Raw genomic sequence first — 19,507 nt, 5'->3', positions numbered from 1 at the left:
CCAGAGCAAACAACTAGATGTCTACTTCGACAAGCGACAGGTCGAGTTGCATCTTCTCATCGAAAGGCTCTTGACTTACAAAGTTACGCAGCTGCCGCGGCAGACCACTAATCTGTTGGGGATATGCGGCGAAGCTTTGAGGGCCGAAGGCGACGCCAACGTGACATATCACAATTCACTCGCCAATGGTTGCACAAGAGCGGCATGTCACAAAATCTGTGATAAGAATATGGTTGTTAAGAGAGTCATGTCGTCATCAGGACAAAGGCAGCTTGATTCCATAGTCGGAGCATATGACACGCCTGATCTCGAATAGCATAGCCAGTGTTGTGCTACCAATCACGAAGCGCGGTTCTTGCCGCTAAAGTTTGATATCATGATGTGCTGTGTGACGGAGCTTGTCGTGATTGTGCGACCTGCTGGAGGGGCTGTATGTAGAACTCCAATGGAAATTCGCATGGCAAACGGCTCCTAGGGCATCAATATATGTCAGAAAGTGCCAAAGAAAGTCGCGATGTATGTGGGCTGATGATTTGTTCCCCCACGCAGGGAAATCGTGAGGACGCTGGGCTTGGTGGCCATGCATCTGCTGGTCTGAGTGTGGCTGTGCCGCTCTGCTCCCCTCGCTTCCCGTCGAAGATAAGCGTGCCAAGAGAGGCTCTGTTGCTTGGCTCAGAGCCAATTCGCTATTTTTGAAGTCCCGTCGGGAAGCCTACAGTCGACCTCAAGGACGGTGATGGCCCCTTGAGCGGTAATTGATCTTAGATGGACTCTCGTGCGGCACCATCGTGTGCTGTATCTTCCCTTCTCACCCATAAATGTACGTGGAGGCTAGGGTTAGTAAGATGCCCTGTCGAGATCATGCTCAGCCTCAACTGCGATGCGTTTCAGCCACTTGATCCTTCAAGTGGCCTAGGCGCTAGCAATGCACATTATTCGTTGTCCTCACGACCGCAGCATGCATCCCAAGCGTCAGCATTCTTTCACCGGTGAGGAACAAGAGTTGTATAAAATACATAATTAATAACGCGTATGCCGACCTTTGGGCTCACTCTTTTCTCATGTCAAGTACTTCCCGCACTCGCATCCAGCTAGACTTAACCTCTCATAGGGCTCACGACCCGTTAATAAATGAAGCACCTCAAGCATGCAATGCCAAAAACCTTTCAGATCTGGTAGAGAAAAGCGGACAGCTTCGGACCCGTTCCTTGGAGCTGGCAACATCCGACAAAACGATCAACGTTCTCTCAAGTTCAACCACCGCGACCCGCAAATCTGTAGCATTGCTGCCATTATTTTGCTCGTACTTCCTTTAGCTGGTCTCATCATATGGCTACCATTTATCTCCAAGAGCGAAAAAGGTGTTGGGTTAGAATCTATTGCCATCGGAGGCAGACTTACCCAAGTCCAAGCTAAAGCCATCGACTTTATGTGCGGCGCCGTTCTCGCCCCACTCGTCGTTGCTAGTTTCAACTACTTCTGGTTCAGTAACCTTCGTGTTAATGCAATCAATGAATGTCTTCCCAAGCGAAGTATTTCATTCAAAGCTCTTGCCGAAGCGAGCAGCACCGATACTGGATCATTCAACCTTGTCAAACTCTGGACTTTCCTCGGAACAGGAACTTGGAGCCTTACTCTGTTCGCCGTAGCAGTTCTGCTCTCTGCTGGGACGAAATCATTATTCTCCAACATTATTGCGTACGAAGCTTACACTACGCAAGCAGGCATAGTCTCTCATGACCTCCAGTTTCTGTATGACCCCTTGCTTCACACCTTCGGTGATAGTCCGAGTTGGATGGGTTATCTATACTATAACTTTTCCACTGATCAACAAGCCCGCTTTGCGAACGACTTCAACATAATGCTCATGGGGTTGGGCTTTCATGACGCCAAACCCAAGCTCGACGGCAAATATTACATTGGTATCAATGCAACACAGGCGTCACTCGACGCACTCCCATCCTCGATCAGCGACATTGCGGATGTTCCGGGCTACCGGCTTTCGACCGCCTGCCAGCCACTGGTAGCACAAAGCGCTTTTGTAGTGGAATCTTATACAATAGTGGGTGTCTATACTGAGGTCGCCTATGATTTTGGACAGGATGTGCCGGTAAATGCGACCAAGGGGGCCATCGGAAGCAAGTATGCCGGAAGTCTCATACCCTTCACGAGCCTTTCCCGTGGAGAGACGTTATCCACTCTCGCATTTGATAGATCTCAAGAGAACGGCTTCGCTTACGTCCTCTGGCTTAGCTCTGAACCCATGTTGAACTTCGGTGCAAACGGATCCGCACCCCTCGATACGGTTTATGGACCAATGTATTCCAAGAAAACCAACGTTACGTTGAACGGACGTGGTGCCAATGGTACACGAACCATCACCACGAACACCATGTACTCCTGGGGCCTCAATTGCACTATATCTCGACAAAATGGTCGACACAACCTAACGAGACGACTGAACAGTACCTGGACTCGAAGTGCGAGTATCTATAGCCAACAGAACGAACCACCCAGATTCTTCAAACTCAAGTACTGGGAGCTTCAGACGTCATTTCAGCGTCCCTGGTCCTTGATTCCAGGCCTAGGCCCCGCAATCACTAGTACAGCAGGAGACGGGACAAATCACACGAACTGTCAGACTGCCAGCATTGATACCACTCGCGGCAACCTCTGTGGTCGCCCTACCGACTTCGAAACTGCCGCCCTCAATGCACTTTATGCGATTGGAGAGGCAGAGAGGATAACAGCTGAGGTCGCAATGTGGCCAGTGCCTGGGAATAACACATACGCTGTCAAGGCTGCAACAACTACGATTCTCTACCGCATGACCTACGTCCCCCTGATTCTGCTACTCGCCCTTTTCAGCGCGATTTTGGTTTCCGCAGTACCCCTTGGATTCCTCGTCTTCAACTGGCATCGCAATTCAAAGTCACTTAAGATGTGGAGAGATGTAGATGTAGTTCGACTGGTTGCAGATTCCTTGGAGGGTTTGCGCAGTGATGAAAATGTGCCGAACTTGCACAAGATGAATAACGCAGCGTTAGCGGGCTGGGCGGCTGGTTACAAGGTACGATATAGACGGATAGTGGATGACGACGGAGTAAGCATATCGTTGGAAAGGAAGAATATGAACAACAAGGAAAGTGGAATATAACGCTGCATGTCCGCGATTTTGACTATACTGTAGCATTAGCGTCCGCAAATTTGATGCTTCACATCTCCGATATTGTCACTCACTTGATGGAACCCTTGAACCTCCTATATCCTCCTAAGACCTTGTACATTCAGGTCCGAAACATGAGGCCGCTCTTTAGATCAAGGTCACGGCAAAGATAATTGACTAATTCTTTGATTGTTCGGTGTCATCCAGGACGCGTACGAAGACCTCCAGCTGTAGGAACAAGCGCCCTCATCCTAACGCAAGAAGATGGACAGCGGTCGAACAGGTGTCGATATGAGTCATGTTCAGAGCGAGAGTCGAGCTTTGGGACCTGGCTCAGCCACATCAGAGGTCGGGCATTAATCTTCCTTGCCACTATATTACAGCTAGGCTGCTTTCGGTATTGGCGCGTGTGGAGCCGGTTTCTGTCGACCTCCGCTGATGAGCGTCAAATCACCACAGAAGCACCATTTAATTCAAGATCAGGTCGATCTGCTCGGGATGGAGTCTTTATATACTGTGCAGCAGGTTGACAGCTTTTTGGCGGAAAGCATGAACTTTCTGGTGGTTCAGAGGTTGTCCAAGTGATGCTCTCGTGTGACGTTCACAGTAAGTGGTGGTATTGCATGGTAAGCAGGAGCGATTTCAAGATGATGTCAAGGGGGAGTGTTGTTTATGATCTGAAGCTACTATTCCGAGATTATATATGGTTCAAGGTTGTTGTTGGGTTTGTTGTGTTGAAGAGCATTCGCAGCGGCTCGTTACGGTGGGTGGCTCGCCACACAGGGATGGACGTTAGATGTTGGACATTGGGACAGGGAACTACGCAACGCCGGCTGATCTCTCCATTACATTCGGTACAAACTTCTCTCCCACACTGGCACATATCTGAGAGTTAGTTAGTAGAGTCTCTCTTCCTACGGACGCGGGGCAATACCTTGGGAAGGGTTCTTGAAGGATGCGTTGCTGTTAGCCGGGCGATGGCGCAAAGTGTGGTGGAATGGAAGGAAAAGAAGAATCTGCCCCGCAGCTGCATGACTCCATAGTTAACTACTCTGATTCGCTCGTTCCTGAATCGCACGTGCAGAACCATGCATAAAGAATCTCGAAATTCGCCGTGGATATCGGAATGATCAATTATCGCTCAGTCTGGCGCTCAAAAGACTTCGAAAATGGCTGTCGGCTACTTACGGACATGGTGCTAACATTGTCCCTTCTTCAGAGTCTCACTCTTCCCTAGTCCAGTCTTTCCCATCACCACCATCACCAGTAAGCAATTATGGACCTAAGGTAGACCGGAGCAGCAAACAAACAGCTCAGCACAGTGCTTCCAGCTCCTTTAACTTGCCCTTGCGGACGTTGATTTTGACAGGCAATATGCCGACACCTTTCTAAAATCTTGTTTCATTTCCATAGCACTTGTGATTCGTTCCCTGGCCGATCGTCCAGTGGAGGCTCAAAACCAGGAACCCGGCCATGCATGGCATACAGATCGATGTGTGATTCGGCCCGCCCCTGAGCCACATAACGCCCTTCCCGCGTTCAACATGCAGACGTGGGATTTCACCATCAGCATGAATCTCCAAATTCTTTGGCAGTGACCCCAAGACTCTGTCATTGATTGTCGCCCAGCGCTCTTCCAAGAATTCGACTTTCGTGCTGCTAAAAATAGACAGGTCCAAAAATGGGCCCCCCTTCAGGGTCGGGCTCGCTCCCACCTCGGACTGCGCCCTGGGCCCTTCGCGCTCGCTTTCATGCCCTCGCTCGTTTCCTTCCTTATCACCATCACCATAGTAAGCTAACATGGACCGAGCGAGCCAAGCACTCGCACAGAGCGTTCCTCATGGTGTGCGCAATACATACCGTGCCCTAGCAGAACATCACGACGTCGCTCGATCTACCCTCCATGCTCGTGCACACGGCCGACGCTCGAACGAAGAGAAGGCCCAGAGCCAACAGTATCTCACCCCATGTGAAGAGAAAGCGGTCGTTAATTTTGTGCAGTGGTGTTATCAATATTGAATATTGAATATTGAACGTTCAATATCAATATCAATACGATATGTTCAATACTGAAAGATATTGGGTGTTGGATATTTTTGAAGTTAAGGTGGTAGACGTATCGGTAAATGACTCTCGGGCCTGCTTACAATACGTGCGCATTTCAAATTTGGTAGGTAAACCCATAGGAAGTAGAAATTACCAAACATTAAACTAGACTTCGCATGACATCAATTTTGACGAGATTTACCACCCCTACATTCTGCCCTTGATTAACGCCATGCCTCCCTCATCTACCAACATAATTGACAACGATGATACATCTTCTTCTGCCATTTCTGAGCTTGATTCTGATCAGTTTACCTACTCTAGCGGCGACGACGACGCGTCAAGCGACTCTACACCAACTGTAACCACTCCGAAGTCGCCTCATAAAAGGCGCAAATTAGCTACTTCTACGTGGCAGCTTGCCCGCGATCCTCTCCTTTATAGGGCTGTTCACGACGGCGAGAATCGAATATGGTACTACTCGATATGAGCTTATAGCGACGGATGTGGTACAAGAGGCTTCGCAGGTCTTGGCAGAATCTAGAGAGCAGCCAACACCTACTACACCGCGCCAAGGATCACGAACTTGGCGATAGTGGTGAGAGAGCAGTCCGAGAGACAGCTATTTTAAAGCTCTACCGAAGCTTGAGGGCGAACGGAGCCTACTCTTAATTAAAACACAATGCCAAGACTGTACTATATTCAATATTCAATCTATCTATCGCAGTCACGTGAGGGGATATTGATTTTAACCGTATGATTGGGAGACGTAGGGCTATAAGGTCACTCTAGGGCTAGTTCTTAACGGTTTTGCTAGTACCTAGCACTTAAATCTGCTAAGGATTTGCCCTAAAGTGACCAGATATCCCTAACCGCAAGCCTATGGCTGCAAAACTATCTAACTGTAGTAGTCGCACTAAGGCGGGTTTTTAGCGGTTTTGCTAGTTCCTAGCACCTACTAAAGAATTGCCTTAAAGCGCTATCTATATATAATGCATACTGAGTGTAAGGGATAGCGGGTAGGAAAAGCGAATTAGCCACGTAGTGACTGCGTTTGATATTCGCGAATATTGCAGGAGGTCTTAGCATTATACGTTGCTGAGATGGATACTGCTAAGCAATATATAGACGCTAGTATCTATCTATCGTAGTTATGTAAGGGGATATTAATTTTAACCGTATAATTAGGAGATGTAGGGCTATAAGGTTACTCTAGGGCTAGTTCTTAGCGGTTTTGCTAGTACCTAGCACTTAAATCTACTAAGGATTTGCCCTAAAGTAACCAGATATCCCTAAGCGAAGCTTCTGCGCCTAATAAGATATTACCGCATTCTATTGTATTCTACTATATTCTGCCATATTCTGCCATATTCTGCCACATTACCGTATTCTGCTATATTCTGCTATATTATCGCATTCTGCCATATTCTATAGACCCTAACTTATAAGCCAACTAATTAGGATTTTCTATACCCGGTATGGAAAATCGCTATTAGCTTGCTTACTATTAGCGCCTTAGCGGCAATCTTAATATCTAGCTAGCGATCTTTACACTAAGAGCGGTATACTACGCTGGAAGTAAGAGTTAAGGTGATAAAGGTTAGTAGTCTTAGTTCTAATATATAGGCGAAAGGCTTCTAATAACCACTGACCTAGTTGCTAAATTTGCTAATATAAATACCCTAAATCTTTAGCGAACTGGGTAGCGCCCTAGCGGAAGGAGTGGTTTAAGTAACTACTTAGGTTAATTCTAGCGGCTACTAGGCGGAAGAAAAGGATCTTATAAACCCCTAGAGAGGCAAAGGGTTTTCCATTAAAACTAAATAAGGGGGAGTTAAGGGGTTAAAGGTCCCTATTAAACAGCTTTATTATAATAGCGACTGGGCATAATAGGCCGCCTACTGCCGTAATGGTGATATTAACGCCCTAGTGTTGCTTATCGGCTTTACTCTATTTAAGGCGGAATATCATCCCACTAGGCGTAAAGGTGATATTGTGTTAGGTAGCCTTTTTCGCTAGGAAAGTTGTTTAGTTCTTAAGTTCCGCCGTAGTGTACGTAATCTTGCCTATTTATAGAAATCTAGCAAATGCGAGGGTAAATATGGTATTAGTGTTAATATCTAGTAGCAATAGGCCGTGTGTTACTACCTAGGCTAGAATATCCCTAGTAATAGGCTGCTTATTCTTCTTTACTAAGGGCGAGATAGCGGCTGCTCTAGTAAGTAGTTGGTGTATTATAGGATCCTTAAATGCCGTAATTAAGATACTATAATCTACGTGACGCGAGCGAATTACGGAAATGTAGGCTTATAAGGTTTTGGCCTTAAGCCTACCTATCTATGGCTAGGAGGTACCGAATGCGCGGCAGGCAATCCATTCGCCTAGTTTACGCAGCTTAGCTAGGTAGAGAGAGACTCCTTTAAGTATATAGTATGACTTCCAGCTGTTAACTGCTGAGGAATAGTTTCTACGGGTTGTTGGCGTAAGGCCGTGCCAGAGAAGGAGCGTATAGAGGCTAGATAGTATATTAACAATATTTTTAAAATTTATAGGCGGTTATAAGTAGTCCGTTGGGTTTATAGCACCTAGTTAAAAACTTATTAGCTTTAGTAGTAGTAAATTAAGGGCCTAATATAGGCAGAACTAATAGATAGCCGTAGCCTAGAATTAAGATAGTATATTAGCTAAGCTATTTAAATTACCTAGGATCTACTTTATGGATAATATAATATCGTAAGCTATAGCAGCTAGCAAGATCTTGTGGAGCGATTTATTTACTACACCACGGATAACGGTCTTCTTAATACTATGGTGAACTACTATGCTATTAGTATAAATAGATAGCGTGCTATACTACTAGTTAGTAGACTATAGATTAAATACGTAAGCAATAGCATGCATCTCCTTCGGATTAATATAGTCTACTTATTGGCTGGGCTTAGGTAATATGCTAAACGCCTAAGATTAAGGGAGGTTGGTAGTATACTACTACCAGTTATCCTTATATTTAAGTTTCTTAAAGAAGTAAAAGCTACTAAACCTAAACCGGGTAAAGGCGTTAGTAAAGAGATAAATGCAGGCACGCTTAACGTTGTTAAAGAATAATACCCCATTACTTATAGTAAGTAGGTTAAGCCAGATATATAAGTTACTTCGTAACTTAGTGCTAAATCGCCTAGGTTTATGCTTGTTTACTAGAGTTTCTAGCTAAGTAGTAATAAAGATCTAAAGGGATTTAGAGTAAGATTAACTAAGCCTAATTATGTAGGTATACTATATAAGGTAGCCTATAAGCTGCTAGGTTTAAAGGAACAATAATAAGCCGTTTTAGAGTGCGGTAGTAACCTCCTTAATAGCGTATGATTGTTTCTATGGTAACAATTGAGTTTATATTTGTATGGTGTTAATAGTATATCCTAGAACCTTAATAATAGTTCCTACTATATTTTTAGAGTTATTTTAAGGGATACCTAGGGAGTTAGTAATAGAGATATAGGTCTAGGTAACAGCCGCTAAGTCGTTTAGGTTGGTAAAAATAAAGATAAAGTTGTTTAAGTAGTGTTCTACCTTATAAGGTAGTTATAAATAGAGTATTTAGTATAGGCCTTCCGTAAATAGGTTAAATATAAGTGGCGCAGTTTAAAGACTAAAGGATAGGCAGCATTCCTAGTAGGTAACACCTTCCTAGGAGAAGCCTATTAATATTCTTACCCTATAGAATAGGGGGACTATACAAAACGCGTCTTTAATATCTCTCAAGCAGCAGACATTTACAGCCTATAGAAATAACGTGGGCCTAAATAGCGGTAATAGTAGTATACACCAGTGCTCCATATTCTTCTAGGATTGCGTTATTAACTAAAAATACTAGTAGGAAGGAGAGATTATAAATCCGGCGGTATCCTCTATCTAATTTTAGCACTAGGCTAAGAGGTAAGACTATAATAGGCTCTATCGCGATTCTAATATGTCCTTTTGCAAGGTCTAATGTTATTTTCTTAGAGATAAGGTCGGCGTTATTCTAAGAGGAGTTATAGTTCCTATAAGATCTTAGAATAGGGATAGATTTGGCTCCTATCTTATAGCTATAGGTTAGGATGCCTACTAAAATGGCTAGTAGATTGCCCGGGTAGTTAGATAGAAGAGAGTGCTACGCTAAGATCCTTAGGGGTAATAAAGAGTGGTGGAGAGCCTTCGCCTTTATAAAGGTAGGGAATAGTGGTAATGTATTAGGCCTAGGTCCTAGGCGTATACTTAAAGTTAGTATTATAGTTAGGCTAGACCCTACTTTATAAGGTTTGCCTTACTGTTTCTAGGCATAAGATTTAGATAATACGGCGTAATCTTTACTATACTTTAAGCACTTGTGCGGGTATTTATAAGGTATATTATCGCAGCCTTTATTATTAAACCTATGGTAGGTATTAGAGGTATAGGAGGTATCTAACCTAGGTCTCTTTAAGGCGGCGAAGCTAATGGTGCTAGATATTATAAGGTATGGCGCTATATACTAGGCTAATATTTGCTAATTAGTGGGTTCTAGTTAGCTATTAGTTATTATAAAGGTATAATAGTTAAGTGCTAGATTAAGTATGCAACTTACCTAGATATACTAGGTTAATAAGGTGCAAATTGTATTTATTTAGAGAAGTATACTAGTAATAAGGTCCGGCGGGCATATATAGAGGGTGCTAGCGATAACTATATAGTTTATAAAACCTTTAAACCAGACGCCTTTTTCTATAAATAGCTTCCTATCTACCTTTGCCTTCCTTATAACTAGAGTGCCGTTCTTAATCCGTATCTTATTGGCGATCTTAATCCAAGCGGTATAGACTTAAAGATGGGCGAGGTTTACTAGATTAAAGGTGCCCTTAAAAATGTCTAGGTAATTCCTTTTTATAATGCTAGGAAGGCAGAGTTTAAGCGACTTTATACTAAGAGGGAGAGGCTTACTCAGGTTATTAGCTATAGCAGCTGTTGCGGTAGCTTATAAGGCTAAAGCGGCTAAGCTTAACTGTAATTAAGCCATTTGAGCCTGGTGGTATTCGTACTAGCGAGCTTCCTCCACTAGGCGGGCTTTGCGCTCTTCCTTATACTTCTAAATCTCCCTTTTATTTTAGGCTTGTTCCCTTTACTCTTTAGTAATTTCACACTTTTCTATAGCAGTGGCGTGTATATTAGCTTTAGACGGCATTATAGGACTAATTAAGGAGGGTGTAACGGTTGTAGATAATAGTATAGTTAAGGTAGGTCGTCTGGATGGGTTTACTCGTTAGGATTATATACGCGTGCGGATATCCCAGTTAGTTATAAGCGGTAATAGCGTTATAAAATGATTCTTAAACGAGTAAATAATGGATATTAATGAGTTTAATAATATTAAAAAGCAAATTAGCCACGTAGTGACTGCGTTCGATATTCGCGAATATTGCAGGAGGTCTCAGCATTGTGCGTTGCTAAGATGGACACTGCCAAGCAATATATAGACGCTAGTGTTCCGACTGATACCGGTACATACGATATTCCGGAACATTTCTGCCTTATTCTGAAACGAGTCGTCCTTATTCCAGAATGAGTTGTGTATCGCTTTAATTGACCTCATTCCGGATTACTTGCCTTATTCCGGAAAAGATCTTTAAAGGTTAGGCTAATTACTAGGTGGTATAGTAGGTAGAGGCTTGCTAACGCCCACACGTATACTATAAGTCGTGAAGTTCTTTAAAATAGATTTATTTTATGCTTTTGTTTTTCTTCCTTTATAGGTTTAATTAGTAAATAGTTATTATATAGGGTCTAGAATAACCTTAAATTACGCTAACTATACCTATATAACGTCGCCAAAAGATCTACTTAATAAGTGTACATTTAGTAGTTAAATAATATTTTGTAATTAAGCGTAAGGCATTTTATAGAGCTCTTATAAGCTCCTTTATGGTGTTAATTTTGCTTAAAAATCGCCTAATTAGGCTTAGCGCAGGGGCTGTCGCGAACTTTAAAATTTTTTTATTAATCCTTCCTACCGCCTTTACGTACGACTTAATTAGATCCTTAATAATATGCGTGCCTTTTATATAAGTTCTAAATATATATTTAACTCTACTACCAGCTTAAATTTAATACTAGTAATAGCAATGTCGTCCTCTACGCCTACCTCCGCGCCCACACCTAATGCGGCTCCCTTACCTCCTACTAATACTCCTATTGCGAGCCTATCTGCTATATATATAGGCAAGGATGTAATAATTAACAGTATAGCTATTAAAAAGGAAATATAGAGTGTTCTTCCTACTGCTATAGAGGAAAGCCTTATATAAATTGGCCAACGGAGGACTCCCCGGGCGAGCCTCTAGTAAGAGCTTATAGTATTTAGATTAACTTTTAAATAAAGCAAGCCTAACGGGGGACTCTGCTATAAAGTTCTATATAACCTTAATTAATAGCAGATAAGGGAGGTAATTAATTAAGCCTACTAGCGAGGCTGCGTAAGCTAAAGGAAAGGAGAATAATAGAGTAAGTAAGATTGGTGTAGCTAGGAGAAATCTAAATCGCAATTACGCTAAACCTAATTAGGCAATTAGTCTATAACTAGTAGAATGTTAAAGAGCCCAGCTTTTAATAGATCTTAGTGGGTTTAAAGCTTTACGTAATTTATAAATTTTAGTATTAGGGAACGCGATTAACCACCCCCCCTACCTAATTAGTTTCTACTACTTATAGACTATATCTATAACGTGGAAAGGCCTTTAAATATATCTATAAATCGCAGCATAACCTAGTTTAGATAGAAGCTAATAGTATTATAGTAGTTTAGAGGGGTAGTAAAATTTAATCTCTAGAGTAATAGAAAATCTCATTAGAAAATTAAGATCTTATATTTTTATACTAGAGATCGCGACTATACTCTACTAAATGATAGATTATAATATCTAAGATATATAACCGCTTATTTTACAGCTAAAATCTATATATTTACCGAAAAGTTAAAAAAGCACTATTAAATCTTAATATAGCTTTAGATCTTTTCCAGAATAAGGCAAGCTCTTTTCCGGAATAAGGCAAGCAATCCGGAATGGAGCCGATTAAAGTGATACACGACTCATTCTGGAATAAGGACGACTCGTTCCGGAATGAGGCAGAAATGTTCCGGAATATCGTGTGTACCGGTATCAGTCGGAACAAGAATCGAATCAAGCCAGAGCCTTAACATCAGCACGTCGCCGTCACTAAATCAAAGCAGTCGACTGCCGTTAAATTAGAGCCTTCAACCGGGCCGACGTTATTCCTTAATTAAACGACGGCTGATCGCAGCACGACTAACACTGCCGTCCGAATTTAGTACTACCAGCTGCACGACGAGAACGGAAACCGCGGCAAGGAAGAGACCTGTATAAAGGCAGCAGCATAACATTGGGGAACAAGCACCGCGGAAATGGTAAAATAGTATATAAAAAGGCACTGCAAGACAAGAGAAGATAAAGATGCTCTGCAAGAGATCATACACAGGGCGTGGCTAACCACGTTAAGCCTGAGCCATCCTTATACAACTAAAGACGGAACCAGGCCATATCTAGCTAGGCTAGTAAAGGACCTTATTAAGGATTACAAGGAGAACAGGAATTAAACGTATAGGAGCCAGCACTTCTGCTTAGAGATCGTCTTAATAAAAGGACTACATTATGGATATAAGGACAAGGGATACGCAGCGGAGGTAGTCACAATAGCCGAGAAGCCGTCACTGGATGGTTTTAAAAGATATTAAGGACAGCTTAGGCGAAGCGCAGAACCAGAACAATAACAAAGAGACTAAAAGCAGAAGACAATCCTAAGAAGGCTCTTAAGCTGGAAGAAGATTAAGGATACGCGAGTATACTGCCAGTAGTGGGGGGTAAAGGAGCAGCTGTAAAAGCCTAAGGATGCGCCGAAGAAGTAAAGAGCAAAGACGGCTCTAAAAGTAGCTATCAAGGACGTCTTACAAAAGCACCGGGCCCGCGGAAATGATCTACTGGAAACTGCCGTTTATGCTCACGAGGAAGGAGGTCTTAAGACAGGTCTCTGGATTGGACATTTGGTAAACGCTAAGGGCCTTAATTAACTGCATGGATACAAAGCTTTGACCGAACAACTGCAAGCCAGAGTCTTGATCAACTGTCCGCAGATGCAGAGCCTACGGATGCAGAGCCTTAATTGAACGTCAACGGATTCGAAGCCTTAATTAAGCATACGACGGTGCAGTCTCAATTGTACGTACAGCGGAAGACACCTTGAGTTAAGCCAGAGCCTCAGTCAAATCTTAATCAATCGGACGCCGTCTCTACAGTTAAGCCAGATTAACTAGAGCTTTTAGTCGGGCCGATCTAATGCCCTATTTAAACGTTAGTTAATTGTACGTTGTTACAGTCAAATCGAATTAGTCACCGTTGCCGTCAGACATCTTTGATTAGCAGTTAAAGATCCTACAATGGCAGACAGACAGGCACTAGGCCTAATTAGGAAACCAGTACACGGCCAGAAGATTGTCGGAAGCACCGCCAGTTGACGTTTTGGAGCCTCTGCAGGAACCTCTCCCTTTGACCCCCCTTTTATCAATCAACTGCCGCCCGTCTTAACGCTTACGGAAGTTAACCAGAAAGATCCTTCCTATAGACATAGATACGGAGCTTTACACGGAGTCTTACACGGTATCGTATACGGAGTCTACGGATATAGAGCATACAGGTGCAAAGCCTTAATTGGATAACAGTACGGTAGATGCGAAGCCTTAACCGATTAAGACACCTTAAGTTAAGCTAGGGCCTCACCAACTTTTAATTAGTTAAACGCCGTCTCCGCATTCAAATCAGGACAATTAGAGCCTTTAACTGGACCGACTTTCTACCTTAATCGAACGACCGAACAATCAGTTGCAGCACGCCGTCGCCAACCAATTAGACAGTCTTCGTCCGGCAGTTAAAGCAGGCATATAGGCACGCACGCAGACACTAGGCCTACATAGGAAATCAGTATACGGCCGGTAGATCGTCGGGAGCATCGCCAGTCGACGTTTTAGAGCCGCCCCTGTTCGATTAGTCGATTGCTTAACGCCCGCAGATGAGACCTTATACTATGTAAAGTGTAAGCTTTGCAGTGTGTGGAATTGAACGAGCAACTTGATTGTAAATCTATGGAAATCAAGTGGTATAAATACATGAGAAAGGTGTAGGCAGTAAGATAAAAGGGGAGACTAATACGTAGTCGAAACAGGGTAATATAAGATATACGAGGTATACGAGGGTAGTGCTGATGCTGCCTTCCAGGCAGCATCCTAGTGTCTCAGCATGGTACCGGTAGTCGGTTACATAAAGCCACGGACGGAGCCTTAATCGAGAGTCGTGTATAATGCAGACCGACGCAGACCGACGCAGAGCCAGACGTAGAACCTTAATTAATTACACGACCAACCGAACAACCAAATCAGGCCAAAGCCTCTGCTATTTTAATTGACTGCCCTACCGCCGCCGCTGCTACCGCTATTCCGTCCGGCTATTTTATCTCTACTGTCTCGGCTAACTATTCCGTCCCTACTGTTCTTACTGCGCCAGATCTGTACCGCTGCTAGATCTGCTAGATCTGTTATATCGTCCAACTGTTCCAACCGACCTGTTCTAGGCCTAATGCTATTTTAACTGTTCTGCTGTTGCTCTCCTGGCCGCCATACCCTACTGTTTTAATCGCCCCGCTGCCGCCCAACTAGCCGCCTCTGACCGACTGCCACTAACCGTTCTATTTTATTGTTCTAGCTACTGTTCCTACCAACCGTTCCGTTCCACTGTTCCGATTGTTCTGCTACTGCTGTATCAACCAACTGCTACCGACCAACTGCTACCAGCCAACTGCTATTAACCGTCTGCCGCTACTAAGATTTCTACTACCAAAAGTTCTGCTGCCGGATGTCCTACTACTTACTTACTGTTACCGAGTTCTTCTACCGACTGTTCTACCGCCGACTATTCTATTTTATTTTACCGCGCTGACTATCTGCTTTTATTACTGTTTCTACTACCGCTACTATTACTACTGTTACTGCTACTACTGCTATTGCTGCTGTTAATGCTATTACTGCTATTGCTACTGTTACTACTGCCGTTATTATTTCTGGTTTACTGCTGTCCTAGTTGCTGCTAGTAGGAAGATCGGATCTGAGCTATGGATGATGGAAGGACGCTGTAGAACAGTTCTGTAGGAGGGCTAAGGATAAGGTTACCTACGTTCTTTTAGAGATATGCTTTCCTTTGTCTATTCTGCTTTTATTATACTTTCGTTTGGCTATTCTTCTATAGTATAGAACGTTAGGGGACAACGTTCTTAGTAGGGGAGGTATGTGGTAGTGTGGATTAGACGTCGCCTACTATCTTGGCATTTTCCTATATTTATAGAGCCTTCCTTCTTACCTTCTCCTTACATATATATTACGACCCTACCAGTTACCGGAAATACACTCTTTTCTTTCTTTCTTACTAACTGTTCTACTAATTGATTACGACCGACCGACCAACCGACCGACCGACAGACAGACTGACTGACAGCACCGTGACTTCCCATCTGAGAGAGGCCTTACCCTCCCACAGTAGACGGTAGATAGCACTAGCGGTAACTAGAGAGGGAGACTCTTAACTACTTAGAACTTTAACAATAATAGATACTATTAAATTAACAGTAGTACTATCTCTACTATACGCTAAAAAGAGTTTCTTAACCCTATTCCTAGCTAGCCCGAGTTTACTAACGAATAGTGGTATAAGACTAACCTTATTATCCCTATAGATTTAGAGATAGGTTCTATATATATATTATACTAGGTATAGCAGTGGCTAACGGAGCTAGGCGTTTTAGGGTTGCCTAATGGGAAAGACAAGTATTATACGACCTGCTTTAACCTTGATATCGTTGCCAGCCCTATCTAGGGGGGGCCGTTAAACCCCCTCCCTTAGTAGGACCCCTAAACTGCCGCTATTCCCGACTTTAAATCCCGCACTGTATATACCACTAATTCTCTCTTAACTAGTGGCGTTATATCTTTCCTATCTTAGCTAACGGTTTCTAGATAATCTTAAAGGCGGTAGTAGGTAATTATATATACGCTAAAACAGTATAAGTAGTAGATAGCAATAATAGTTTCCGTAATTCTAAAGGTAATCCCCCTGGTATAATATAACCTCCTTGCGTATAGCTAATATCTATATATAACCGCTAAATATACTACTCTACTCTAGGATTTAGTTTATAGTTTAAGGAACCGGTAGCGTACATATTATTAGAAAATTCCTTACTTACTCGTACCTAAAAGTAAAACTTAGGCGTTTATATCTAATAGTAACTTATCCTATTCCTAAAATCCATATTTTAGGGGGATATATAGTTATATTATTAGAGGTAGAGAATAGTATAGTATCCTATTAATAAACTCCTGGCAATCTTTAAACGATTTTATCGACCCAAATTAGGTCCTTACTGCCCTAACTTAGCTACCTACCCATTGACTTAGTTATTGAGTTAGTTATTGACTCAGTTACCTACCCCGTCTTAACTTAGTTATCTACTTTATATTTCTATTGCCACCCCCTACCCTCCTTCTCTTCCCTTTTCTATACCTTTCCTTATATATATATAGAGGTCTTAGAACTACATTTCAATAGATAAAGTCCTTATTTAATTCTTATAATTGGTGCACGGACATCTAATTAATGTTAGCGACTCAGTCAATCGAGGCATAAGCACGACACGAGGGACGCGCAAGCCTGTACGATCGGTAGTCTATTAACGAGGATATCAAGTCGAGGACTAGAAGAAGGTTAAGGAAAGGACACGTCTATATACACAGCGCCAAGGCTCCAGCTGAGCCCCTGACTAGGGTCCGTATCAGTGCCGTAGTAGTTCCGTAACGGTGCCGTAACATCACCCCCCCCTCCACAAAAGCCTGCCCTTAGGCTTTGTAGTTGTCCCCCTAGTCAAGAAAGCCATATTGTTTTCCTTTCTAGCACCAGATCTGTTCCAAATTGTAGCTGTAGGCGGAGCAGTAAGGGTCGGTCGTTCAGGTCGTAGTACGGTACTAGCGTCGGGATCGGTGTCGTAGGCGTATCGGCGCGACGTCTTGTCGGTTAGGTTGGGTCAGTGGATCGCAGGCGTATCGGCACGATCGTCGTCAGGTTGTGATAGCAGGCGTATCACGCTATCGTTGTCTTGTCCTTGGCAGTACGGTGCCAGCGTTAGGGTCGGTCGTTCAGGTTGGGGTCGATCGTCCGTTCGTTTGGTAGATAAGGAAGCTGAAGTCCCTCGCGAGTGGCTGATCCAAAAGGTACCGTGCTAGGGGCTGATTGAGTAAGCTCTCCCCTAGGGCTGCGGTCCCTAGAGCTGCGGTCCTGATGTCGTCCAATAAGTTCAGAGGTATGGACCGATTGACCGTCCTGATGACGCATCCGATTCCTCCGTCGTTTAGTAGAAGGAGTAGATCCAATCCTCCATTAAAGCTCGGGAGAATTACTAGGCTCCCAATGTGTAGACTTATGGCTACGTCTTCCTGGATCCTCTCTTTTAAGGGCCATCAGCTGTTCTACAAGGTCTCTTCTCTCTGCATTAGAAGATACCCGTATATGTACTGATATCACCCTGCTTGGCTGAGACCCTTGGTCGTTGACATCTTGTGACGAGGTTGATTCGACTTCTCGTGAAGAGGTTGATTGTGCAGAATCGCTGTCCTGGTCTTCTCGTGCCCTGACTCGTCTTGACCCATTGTCCGTCTCTGCCTTGCGTTTTCCTAGGCCTTGGCGTTGTAGAGTTGTTCTTAGTTGTTTAAGGGCGCTGTACTGTAGACCCCACTGCATGGCTAGGGCCCTAAGGCACTTGTAGGGATGCGCGATAACTGTATCCTCTAGTTCCATGTAACAGCTGACGTTGGTGTCCCTTGAGGTAGCCCTCTTCCATCGTTCTTAGTCTTGTACTGAGTAATGTCTTGCGAGATCTATTAGGGTCTTAGGGTCTGAAATAAGCCTCCAGAAGTCTTTGACTCTGTTAGGAAAACCTTTAGCCACGATATACCTATAGCAGTCTCCATCCTGAACATAAGCTGTAATAGGTTCAATCTGGTCGTCGAGCCATTTTTGTATAGAATTCAGTTGAATATATGTGTAGTTATTAAGGCTTTGCGTCTGGTTAAAAAGGCTGTTCTTAACGTCGTCCATTTGCATTTCCAACGACATTACTTGCAACTTGACGTCGTTGACTTGTGTCTTGACCTCCGCAACCTCCGTCTTGATTTCCGCAACTTCCGTCTTGATTTCCGCAATTTCCGTCTTGACCTCGTCGACCTTCTTGTTAACCTCATCGACCTTCTTGTTAACCTCATCGACCTTCTTGTCAACCTCATCGACCTAAGCTTTGACTTCCGCAACCTCAGCCTTGACTTCGTCGACTTTTGTATTAACTCTTTCTACCCCCTTTTTAACCTCTACTACCCTTACAGCCCAGGGAGCATTATCATCGTACAGATAGGCCGTTGAGGTGCTTAGGGTTACGATAGCGTTGTTAAGGTAGGGGTGAAGATCCGTAGATAGGTTCTTAGGTCGATGAGGTAGAGTAACGGAGGTAGTGGTGTAATTAGAGACCTTTTGACGGAGGCTCTTTAACGCAGTATAGGAAGGTTCAAACGGAAGAGCTGATGGAGCCATACTATCGGTGATATTGCTACTGGTTCTGTCGCGTATATTTAATGTCTAGGTAATGGATACTCGTATATTTTGATGAGAATGATAATAGAGTCCTGCGGGGTAGGCAGTTGTTAAAGGTTAGATTTGACTTTGATCACGTGCACCTAAGCGAACCAATGGCAGAGGCTTGCTTAGAAGTTAAGACACGTAGGTTCTTTAAGTGGTCCAAATTGATTCCTTTTGATTTTGATTTGATTGATTGATTTGACCAAATCGTTCCTTGTTCGCTGGCTGTACGTTTGAACGATTGACGTCTGGTGTAACTGGTCGTTAAGGTCGTTTGCTTTCGATTTGAAAGGGTCAGGAAGGGTCTAGTTAGCGTCTTGGCGAAACCTTATTTTGACGTTTTGATTCGTCAGTTCGTTCGTCGGTTGGGTCGTACGGTCGGGGTCGTACGCTTGATTTGATCGTTTATGCCTCCCTAGAAGGCCTTAATTTGATTGATTCGATTTGGTAATAGGCCTATATTAAGGCTCTAGTTTGATTAGATTGACCCAGTCGAATTGATCTGGTGTTCGCTAGATGTAGGGGTATTAGGTAATTTCTGGTAGGT

The 19,507-nt window shown here is 43.5% G+C and overlaps 4 protein-coding genes across 4 annotated transcripts; 2 read left to right on the top strand and 2 right to left on the bottom strand.

Annotated features, from left to right (window-relative positions):
• Window positions 1–973: 973 nt before the first annotated feature.
• K441DRAFT_661295 (uncharacterized protein) lies at window positions 974–3,176 on the top strand. The gene has a single exon (XM_067648858.1). It carries the CDS (start codon window positions 1,148–1,150, stop codon window positions 3,155–3,157), a length of 2,010 nt encoding a protein of 669 aa, XP_067502957.1. The 5' UTR covers window positions 974–1,147; the 3' UTR covers window positions 3,158–3,176.
• A 1,721-nt stretch (window positions 3,177–4,897) lies between these two features.
• On the top strand, window positions 4,898–5,414 carry K441DRAFT_137548 (uncharacterized protein). The gene has a single exon (XM_067640104.1). The coding sequence runs from the start codon at window positions 4,967–4,969 to the stop codon at window positions 5,183–5,185; it is 219 nt and encodes a 72-aa protein (XP_067502956.1). The 5' UTR covers window positions 4,898–4,966; the 3' UTR covers window positions 5,186–5,414.
• Window positions 5,415–18,067: 12,653 nt separating this feature from the next.
• K441DRAFT_661294 (uncharacterized protein) lies at window positions 18,068–18,549 on the bottom strand (the record flags this gene model as incomplete). The annotated part of the gene is made up of 2 exons (XM_067648857.1): window positions 18,190–18,549; window positions 18,068–18,117 (listed from the first exon to the last, which is right to left on the bottom strand). Coding segments are annotated over exons 1-2 (308 nt in total), but the record flags the coding sequence as incomplete, so codon positions are not given.
• K441DRAFT_661290 (uncharacterized protein) lies at window positions 18,545–18,999 on the bottom strand. Its single transcript, XM_067648856.1, has one exon. The coding sequence runs from the start codon at window positions 18,913–18,915 to the stop codon at window positions 18,619–18,621; it is 297 nt and encodes a 98-aa protein (XP_067502954.1). The 5' UTR covers window positions 18,916–18,999; the 3' UTR covers window positions 18,545–18,618.
• Window positions 19,000–19,507: the final 508 nt, after the last annotated feature.

This window comes from Cenococcum geophilum (genome assembly GCF_001692895.1).
Source record: "Cenococcum geophilum 1.58 unplaced genomic scaffold K441scaffold_26, whole genome shotgun sequence".
Classification (NCBI taxonomy): Eukaryota; Fungi; Ascomycota; class Dothideomycetes; order Gloniales; family Gloniaceae; genus Cenococcum; species Cenococcum geophilum.
The sequence above is the reverse complement of the archived record's forward strand: the minus strand, read 5'-3'. Positions and strand labels throughout refer to the sequence as shown.